Source organism: Rana temporaria (genome assembly GCF_905171775.1).
Source record: "Rana temporaria chromosome 9 unlocalized genomic scaffold, aRanTem1.1 chr9e, whole genome shotgun sequence".
NCBI lineage: Eukaryota > Metazoa > Chordata > Amphibia > Anura > Ranidae > Rana > Rana temporaria.
In genome coordinates, this window is record NW_024404481.1 from 31,044 (window position 1) to 41,435 (window position 10,392).

The following is a 10,392-nucleotide window of genomic DNA, read 5'->3' on the forward strand; positions in this document are numbered from 1 at the left end:
ACAATGTATACAGGAGGGGCGGGGCTCTTATTATATATACAGGAGGGGGTGGAGCTCTTATTATATATACAATGTATACAGGAGGGGGCGGGGCTCTTATTATATATACAGGAGGGGGTGGAGCTCTTATTATATATACAATGTATACAGGAGGGGCGGGGCTCTTATTATATATACAGGAGGGGGTGGAGCTCTTATTATATATACAATGTATACAGGAGGGGCGGGGCTCTTATTATATATACAGGAGGGGGTGGAGCTCTTATTATATATACAATGTATACAGGAGGGGCGGGGCTATTATTATATATACAATGTATACAGGAGGGGCGGGCTCTTATTATATATACAGGAGGGGCGGAGCTTTTATTATATATAGAGAGGTAGGGGGGTGTTCGGAGCTCCTCTGTGATTGGCTCCCCGGGGAGGTCCCGCCTCTCTCATAGACTCTGATGAAGTAGCGCCCTCTGTCGGTGGCGGAGTACAATGCGCGGCGCTCCCACAATGCAGCGCGTACTACATCCCCCAGAATGCAGCGCGGTGGGCGGGACGGAAGTGGAGTTCGGAGCGATACAGGAAGTGAGAGGAGATCAGGAAGAGCCGGGAGACGGAGGAGGCTGGGTGAGGAGGGGCCCCGGGGGGGTGAGGGGAGCCGGGCTGGGGGAAGGGGGGACCCCGGAGATCCTCTGACTGAGACCGACCAACACCCCGCCCTCAGCGATCCCCACCAATCACAGAACTCATTGTGTACCGGGGGGGAGACAACCCATCCCACCCCCCTCACTTCCTGTCCCTGTGTCCCCACCAGAGATTCCATCCCTCACTTCCTGTCCCTGTGTCCCCACCAGAGATCCCCCCCTCACTTCCTGTCCCTGTGTCCCCACCAGAGATCCCCCTCACTTCCTGTCCCTGTGTCCCCACCAGAGATCCCCCCTCACTTCCTGTCCCTGTGTCCCCACCAGAGATCCCCCTCACTTCCTGTCCCTGTGTCCCCACCAGAGATCCCCCTCACTTCCTGTCCCTGTGTCCCCACCAGAGATCCCCCTCACTTCCTGTCCCTGTGTCCCCACCAGAGATCCCCCTCACTTCCTGTCCCTGTGTCCCCACCAGAGATCCCCTCACTTCCTGTCCATGTGTCCCCACCAGAGATCCCCCTCACTTCCTGTCCATGTGTCCCCACCAGACATCCCCCTCACTTCCTGTCCCTACCAGAGATCCCCCCTCACTTCCTGTCCCTGTGTCCCCACCAGATCCCCCCCTCACTTCCTGTCCCTGTGTCCCCACCAGAGATCCCCTCACTTCCTGTCCATGTGTCCCCACCAGAGATCCCCCTCACTTCCTGTCCATGTGTCCCCACCAGAGATCCCCCTCACTTCCTGTCCCTACCAGAGATCCCCCCTCACTTCCTGTCCCTGTGTCCCCACCAGAGATCCCCCTCACTTCCTGTCCCCACCACAGATTCCCCCATCACTTCCTGTCCCCCCACCACAGATTCCCCCATCACTTCCTGTCCCTGTGTCCCCACCACAGATTCCGTCCCTCACTTCCTGTCCCTGTGTCCCCACCAGAGATCCCCCCTCACTTCCTGTTCCTGTGTCCCCACCAAAGATCCCCCCTCACTTCCTGTCCCTGTGACCCCCACCACAGATTCCGTCCCTCACTTCCTGTCCCTGTGTCCCCACCAGAGATCCCATCCCCCTCACTTCCTGTCCCTGTGACCCCACCACAGATTCCGTCCCTCATTTCCGGTCCCTGTGTCCCCACCAGAGATCCCCCCCTCACTTCCTGTCCCTGTGTCCCCACCAGAGATCCCCCCTCACTTCCTGTCCCTGTGTCCCCACCAGAGATCCCCCTCACTTCCTGTCCCTCCACCAGAGATCCCCCCTCACTTCCTGTCCCTGTGTCCCCACCACAGATTCCCCCATCACTTCCTGTCCCTGTGTCCCCACCACAGATTCCCCCATCACCTCCTGTCCCTGTGTCCCCACCACAGATTCCCCCATCACTTCCTGTCCCCCCACCACAGATCCCCCATCACTTCCTGTCCCTGTGTCCCCACCAGAGATCCCCCAGCACTTCCTGTCCCTGTGTCCCCGCCAGAGATCCCCCAGCACTTCCTGTCCCTGTGACCCCACGACAGATTCCCCCATCACTTCCTGTGTCTCTGTCCCCATCAGATACATCCCCCCCATTACTTCCTGTTCCCATCAAAGGGATCTCTCCATCACTTCCTGTCCCCTCACCTCAGGCACCTCCCCCATCACTTCCTGTCCCCTCACCTCAGGCACCTCCCCCATCACTTCCTGTCCCCTCACCTCAGGCACCTCCCCCATCACTTCCTGTCCCCTCACCTCAGGCACCTCCCCCATCACTTCCTGTCCCCTCACCTCAGGCACCTCCCCCATCACTTCCTGTGTCCCCACCACAGGCACCTCCCCCATCACTTCCTGTCCCCTCACCTCAGGCACCTCCCCCATCACTTCCTGTCCCCTCACCTCAGGCACCTCCCCCATCACTTCCTGTCCCCTCACCTCAGGCACCTCCCCCATCACTTCCTGTGTCCCCACCACAGGCACCTCCCCCATCACTTCCTGTCCCTGTGTCCCCACCACAGGCGCCTCCCCAATCACTTCCTGTCCCTGTGTCCCCACCAGAGATCCCACATCACTTCCTGTGTCTCTGTCCCCATCAGATACATCCCCCCCATTACTTCCTGTTCCCACCACAGAGATCCCTACATTACTTCCTCTCCTTGTGTCCCCACCACAGCAATACCCCCATCACTTCCTGTCTGTGTCCCCCCCCCCACCACAGACACACACCCCCTCACTTCCTGTCTGTGTCCCCCCCACAGACACCCCCCCTCACTTCCTGTCTGTGTCCCCCCCCACAGACACCCCCCCTCACTTCCTGTCTGTGTCCCCCCCACAGACACCCCCCCTCACTTCCTGTCTGTGTCCCCCCCACAGACACCCCCCCCTCACTTCCTGTCTGTGTCCCCCCCACAGACACCCCCCCTCACTTCCTGTCTGTGTCCCCACCACAGACACCCCCCCTCACTTCCTGTCTGTGTCCCCCCCACAGACACCCCCCCTCACTTCCTGTCTGTGTCCCCCCCACAGACACCCCCCCTCACTTCCTGTCTGTGTCCCCCCCACAGACACCCCCCCTCACTTCCTGTCTGTGTCCCCCCCCACAGACACCCCCCCTCACTTCCTGTCTGTGTCCCCACCACAGACACCCCCCCCCTCACTTCCTGTCTGTGTCCCCACCACAGACACCCCCCCCCCTCACTTCCTGTCTGTGTCCCCACCACAGACACCCCCCCCCCTCACTTCCTGTCTGTGTCCCCACCACAGACACCCCCCCCTCACTTCCTGTCTGTGTCCCCACCACAGACACCCCCCCCCTCACTTCCTGTCTGTGTCCCCACCACAGACAGACACCCCCCCCTCACTTCCTGTCTGTGTCCCCACCACAGACACACACCCCCCCTCACTTCCTGTCTGTGTCCCCACCACAGACACACCCCCCCCCTCACTTCCTGTCTGTGTCCCCACCACAGACACACACCCCCCCCTCACTTCCTGTCTGTGTCCCCACCACAGACACACACCCCCCCCTCACTTCCTGTCTGTGTCCCCACCACAGACACCCCCCCCCTCACTTCCTGTCTGTGTTCCCACCACAGACACCCCCCCCTCACTTCCTGTCTGTGTCCCCACCACAGACACCCCCCCCCTCACTTCCTGTCTGTGTCCCCACCACAGACACCCCCCCCTCACTTCCTGTCTGTGTCCCCACCACAGACAGACACCCCCCCCTCACTTCCTGTCTGTGTCCCCACCACAGACACCCCCCCCCTCCCTTCCTGTCTGTGTCCCCACCACAGACACCCCCCCCTCACTTCCTGTCTGTGTCCCCACCACAGACACCCCCCCCCTCACTTCCTGTCTGTGTCCCCACCACAGACACCCCCCCTTCACTTCCTGTCTGTGTCCCCACCACAGACACCCCCCCCCCCTCACTTCCTGTCTGTCCCCACCACAGACACCCCCCCCCCACTTCCCGTCTGTGTTCCCACCACAGACACCCCCCCCCCTCACTTCCTGTCTGTCCCCACCACAGACACCCCCCCCCCACTTCCCGTCTGTGTTCCCACCACAGACACACCCCCCCCCCTCACTTCCTGTCTGTGTCCCCACCACAGACACACACCCCCCCCCTCACTTCCTGTCTGTGTCCCCACCACAGACACACACCCCCCCCTCACTTCCTGTCTGTGTCCCCACCACAGACACCCCCCCCTCACTTCCTGTCTGTGTTCCCACCACAGACACCCCCCCTCACTTCCTGTCTGTGTCCCCACCACAGACACCCCCCCCTCACTTCCTGTCTGTGTCCCCACCACAGACACCCCCCCCTCACTTCCTGTCTGTGTCCCCACCACAGACACCCCCCCTTCACTTCCTGTCTGTGTCCCCACCACAGACACCCCCCCTTCACTTCCTGTCTGTGTCCCCACCACAGACACCCCCCCATCTCTTCCTATGCCAGTGGGGGGGGGGTATTGGAATCCGGCGGCGGGGGGGATATTTTGGAATCCGGGGGGGGGGGGGGGGCGAGGGGCAATATTTGGAATCCTGCGGCTGGATATATATTTGGGATCTGGCTCTGAGGATCCCTGGGCTGTGGGGATCCATAAGCATTTGATTCTAGGGATCCCTGGGAACTGGATTGGCACCGGATCGGTAGACGGCTCTTAGTCTTGGGTGACGGTGCCGGTGGGGGGTGTGGTCTGGTGTGACGTTGCCGGTGGGGGGTGTGGTCTGATCTCCTCGTGTGACGTAGGGGGTGTGGTCTGATCTCCTCGTGTGACGTTGCCGGTGGGGGGTGTGGTCTGATCTCCTGTGACGTTGTCCGTGGGGGGTGTGGTCTGATCTCCTTGTGTGATGTGGGGGGTGTGGTCTGATCTCCTGTGACGTTGTCCGTGGGGGGTGTGGTCTGATCTCCTGTGACGTGGGGGGTGTGGTCTGATCTCCTGTGACGTGGGGGGTGTGGTCTGATCTCCTGGGGTGACGTTACATAGTAACCATATAGTTGCGGTGCCTGTGTAAGCCCCTCCCCCGTGGTGTAACGTCTCTTCTTCTTCTGCGCCCCTCAGGTTGCCGGACTTCATGAAGAATGCAGACCATTAAGTGTGTTGTGGTCGGTGGGGGGTGTGGTCTGATCTCCTGGGGGGTGTGGTCTGATCTCCTTGTGGGGGGTGTGGTCTGATCTCCTGGGGGGGTGTGGTCTGATCTCCTGGTGTGACGTGGGGGGTGTGGTCTGATCTCCTCGTGTAACGTCTCTTCTTCTGCGCCCCTCAGGTTGCCGGACTTCATGAAGAATGCAGACCATTAAGTGTGTTGTGGTCGGTGGGGGGTGTGGTCTGATCTCCTGGGGTGACGTGGGGGGTGTGGTCTGATCTCCTGTGACGTTGTCCGTGGGGGGTGTGGTCTGATCTCGTGTAACGTCTCTTCTTCTGCGCCCCTCAGGTTGCCGGACTTCATGAAGAATGCAGACCATTAAGTGTGTTGTGGTCGGTGGGGGGTGTGGTCTGATCTCCTTGTGGGGGGTGTGGTCTGATCTCCTGTGACGTTGTCCGTGGGGGGTGTGGTCTGATCTCCTGTGATGTTGTCAGTGGGGGGTGTGGTCTGATCTCCTTGTGTGATGTGGGGGGTGTGGTCTGATCTCCTGGGGTGACGTGGGGGGTGTGGTCTGATCTCCTGTGACGTTGTCCGTGGGGGGTGTGGTCTGATCTCCTGTGACGTTGGCCGTGGGGGGTGTGGTCTGATCTCCTGTGACGTTGTCCGTGGGGGGTGTGGTCTGATCTCCTGGGGTGATGTGGGGGGTGTGGTCTGATCTCCTGTGACGTTGTCCGTGGGGGGTGTGGTCTGATCTCCTTGTGTGATGTGGGGGGTGTGGTCTGATCTCCTGTGACGTTGTCCGTGGGGGGTGTGGTCTGATCTCCTGTGACGTTGTCCGTGGGGGGTGTGGTCTGATCTCCTGTGACGTTGTCCGTGGGGGGTGTGGTCTGATCTCCTGGGGTGACGTGGGGGGTGTGGTCTGATCTCCTGGGGTGACGTGGGGGGTGTGGTCTGATCTCCTGGGGTGACGTGGGGGGTGTGGTCTGATCTCCTGTGACGTTGTCCGTGGGGGGTGTGGTCTGATCTCCTGTGACGTTGTCCGTGGGGGGTGTGGTCTGATCTCCTGGGGTGATGTGGGGGGTGTGGTCTGATCTCCTCGTGTAACGTCTCTTCTTCTGCGCCCCCCAGGTTGCCGGTGGGGGGTGTGGTCTGATCTCCTGTGACGTTGTCCGTGGGGGTGTGGTCTGATCTCCTGGGGTGACGTGGGGGGTGTGGTCTGATCTCCTGGGGTGACGTGGGGGGTGTGGTCTGATCTCCTGTGACGTTGTCCGTGGGGGGTGTGGTCTGATCTCCTGTGACGTTGTCCGTGGGGGGTGTGGTCTGATCTCCTCGTGTAACGTCTCTTCTTCTTCTGCGCCCCTCAGGTTGCCGGACTTCATGAAGAATGCAGACCATTAAGTGCGTTGTGGTCGGTGACGGAGCGGTCGGGAAGACCTGCCTCCTGATCAGTTACACCACCAATGCCTTCCCGGAGGAGTACATCCCCACCGTCTTCGACAATTACAGCGCCCAGATGACGGTGGACGGGCGAACGGTCAGCCTGAACTTATGGGACACGGCGGGTCAGGAGGAATACGACCGCCTGCGCACCTTGTCCTACCCTCAGACCAACGTCTTCATCATCTGCTTCTCCATCGGCAGCCCGTCTTCCCACGCCAACGTCCGACACAAGTGGCACCCGGAGGTGTCCCACCACTGCCCCAACGTTCCCGTCTTACTGGTGGGCACCAAGCGCGATCTCCGGAACGACGCAGAGACTATAAAGAAGCTGAAAGAGCAGAGCTTGGCCCCCACCACCCCCCAGCAGGGCTCCTCGCTGGCCAAGCAGATCGGGGCCGTCAAGTACATGGAGTGCTCCGCCCTTCACCAGGAAGGGGTGAGGGAAGTGTTCGCCGAGGCCGTCCGCGCCGTTCTAAATCCCGTGACCAAGAAAGCCCCCAAGAAGTGCGTTCTCTTATAGGGGTCACCGATTCCTCAAGAAGTTTTTTTTGGGGGGGGCTTTTTTTTTGGGCGACGCCCCCTTTTATCCTCAGCTTGCACTATTGGCTCATGGTTTGGGTTGTACGGAGTCATGGCGCTTTATCGCTTTCCTGACATCGAACGCCAGAGACAAGACTCCTCCCCCTCCTTGCTTCTATTGGCCTCGCACTTTGGACTGTCACGGTTCTTCTATGTTTTGCTGCCACAGATTGGAAAGATGCTTTTTTTTGGGGGGGGGGGGGGGGGAGGGGAAAGAGTCTAATATTTTATACTACTTTTCTTACTTTACCACTATTCAAGCTTCACGGTGCAATGATCGCAGAGAGAACGCCAAACCTCAGACTCGGCTGAAATCCGGTAAAACACTGTTACCTGCGGAGAGGTGGGGGGCCGTCCTTCACCCTTCCGGGGGCGGAGCCATAATACTCAGGGTTTAATATTTATCGGTTGCAAAAAAAAAAAAAAAAACAGACTTGCTTTGTTCAAATTACTATGCAGATCCCTTCGAGGGAAGCCGGGGGCCCAAAGGAAGAAAAGCAACATCAGTGCAATGGGAGGGTCCCCCCCCCCAACATCAGTGCAATGGGAGGGACCCCCCCCCAACATCGGTGCAATGGGAGGGACCCCCCCCCAACATCGGTGCAATGGGAGGGACCCCCACCCCCAACATCGGTGCAATGGGAGGGACCCCCCCCCAACATCGGTGCAATGGGAGGGACCCCCCCCCCCAACATCGGTGCAATGGGAGGGACCCCCCCCAACATCAGTGCAATGGGAGGGACCCCCCCCCCCCAACATCAGTGCAATGGGAGGGACCCCCCAGCCCTAGGCCACTAAGAGCCGGGGCCAAATCTTAGAAACGCGTCGGCCCCGGTACAAGGACCTTAGAAACGCATTGGCCTGGTACAAGGAGCCTTAGAAACGCGTCGGCCTGGCCCTAATTGTAATGGAGTATGATTGGATCCCCCTGTCCTTATATGCCACCCCCCCCCCCCCCCAAAACAAGGACAACCACGGAGATCCAAAAATCACAATATACTGACATGTTGGGATCCGGGGGGTAGTCCAGTCTGGGGATGATCTTGGGATGCCGGGAGTAGTCCAGTCTGGGGATGATCTTGGGATCCTGAGGGTAGTCCAGTCTGGGGATGATCTTGGGATGCCGGGAGTAGTCCAGTCTGGGGGATGATCTTGGGATCCTAGGGGGTAGTCCAGCCTGGGGTGATCTTGGGATGCCGGGAGTAGTCCAGTCTGGGGGATGATCTTGGGATCCTAGGGGGTAGTCCAGCCTGGGGTGATCTTGGACTCCCAGGGGGTAGTCCAGTCTGGGGGTGATTTTGGATCCCGGGGGTAGTCCAGTCTTGGCATGATCTTGGGATCCCGGGGGTAGTCCAGTCTGGGGATGATCTTGGGAAGTCCAGTCTGGGGGTGATTTTTGGATCCCGGGGGTAGTCCAGCCTTGGGGTGATCTTGGGATTCTGGGGGTAGTCCAGTCTGGGGGTGATCTTGGGATTCTGGGGGTGATTTTTGGATCCCGGGGGTAGCCCAGTCTGGGGGTGATCTTGGGATCCTGAGGGTAGTCCAGTCTGGGGATGATCTTGGGATCCTGAGGGTAGTCCAGTCTGGGGATGATCTTGGGATCCTGAGGGTAGTCCAGTCTGGGGATGATCTTGGGATCCTGAGGGTAGTCCAGTCTGGGGATGATCTTGGGATCCTGAGGGTAGTCCAGTCTGGGGATGATCTTGGGATGCCGGGAGTAGTCCAGTCTGGGGGAATGATCTTGGGATCCTAGGGGGTAGTCCAGCCTGGGGTGATCTTGGACTCCCAGGGGGTAGTCCAGTCTGGGGGTGATTTTGGATCCCGGGGGTAGTCCAGTCTTGGCATGATCTTGGGATCCCGGGGGTAGTCCAGTCTGGGGGTGATCTTGGGAAGTCCAGTCTGGGGGTGATTTTTGGATCCCGGGGGTAGTCCAGCCTTGGGGTAATCTTGGGATTCTGGGGGTAGTCCAGTCTGGGGGTGATCTTGGGATTCTGGGGGTGATTTTTGGATCCCGGGGGTAGCCCAGTCTGGGGGTGATCTTGGGATTCTGGGGGTGGTTTTTGGATCCCGGGGGTAGCCCAGTCTGGGGGTGATCTTGGGATTCTGGGGGTCGTCCAGTCTGGGGGTGATTTTTGGATCCTCAGAGGTAGTCCAGTCTGGGGGGTGATCTTGGGATTCCGGGGGTAGTCCAGTGTGGGGGGTGATCTTGGAATTCTGGGGTTGATTTTTGGATCCCGGGGGTAGCCCAGTCTGGGAGTGATCTTGGGATCCTGAGGGTAGTCCAGTCTGGGGGGGTGATTTTTGGATCCCGGGGGGTAGTTCAGTCTGGGGGTGATCTTGGCATTCCGGGGGTAGTCCAGTCTTGGGGGTGATTTTTGGATCCTCAGAGGTAGTCCAGTCTGGGTGTCACCATCATCTTTGCTTTGCCGGCCTTTTTTTTGATGGGCGGGTATATATGGATGGAGGGATCCAATCATGCGTGGCTCTGGCTGAGGCTGGGATTGGCTGGAATGGTCTGTGTTACACTTGGAATATTGCACCACCCCCACCTACAGCTGTGGTTCCTCCGGCTGATCTCTGGTGTCTGCAGGACACAATACTGAGACAGAGGTTGTTGGGAGGAACCACTGTGTCCGGGGGCGGGGGGGGATATGCTATCGGAGTTCCGGGGGCCAAAGTGGAACTAAACCCATCAATTCAACAGCTTCCCAAAAAACGGTTACATTGAAGCCACGCTGTGAACAATGAACAGTTGCTTCTGCTCTCAGCTGAACTGTCAAGCCTTCGAATGGTCGTAACGGACCACATGGTGCAGCACCATGGTAACTGAAGCTAAGATGGCGGCTTCCGGGGCTGTAAAGTAGAGGAGGGTTTGGTTCCCCTTGAAGTTTGATCTCCAGCTTTAGGAGGCGGAGGGGGGTGGGTTGGAACGAGGGCCACAGGCTTGTAACGAGTTATTGTTTTGGGTATGAGATCAAATAAATGACTCCAACGCGTTTCAGGACTTCATCAGGTCTGGTGGTAACGGTCACCTGTCTGACGGTCCCTGATGAAGCCCCTGAAACACGTTGGAGATATTTCTTTTTGATCTCGTACCCAAAACAATAAAACATTTTATACTTGGTACAGGCCTGTGGCCCTCTTGGGTACACCTGGAGGTGTCAGTGTGGGGGGTGGGTAGGTT

General features: G+C 59.0%; 1 protein-coding gene across 1 annotated transcript; it reads left to right on the top strand.

The window, feature by feature from the left end:
* The first annotated feature begins 474 nt into the window (after positions 1–474).
* On the top strand, positions 475–7,249 carry LOC120921924 (rho-related GTP-binding protein RhoG-like). Its single transcript, XM_040334431.1, has 2 exons — positions 475–621; positions 6,554–7,249. The coding sequence occupies exon 2, from the start codon at positions 6,574–6,576 to the stop codon at positions 7,147–7,149; it is 576 nt and encodes a 191-aa protein (XP_040190365.1). The 5' UTR covers positions 475–621; positions 6,554–6,573; the 3' UTR covers positions 7,150–7,249.
* Positions 7,250–10,392: the final 3,143 nt, after the last annotated feature.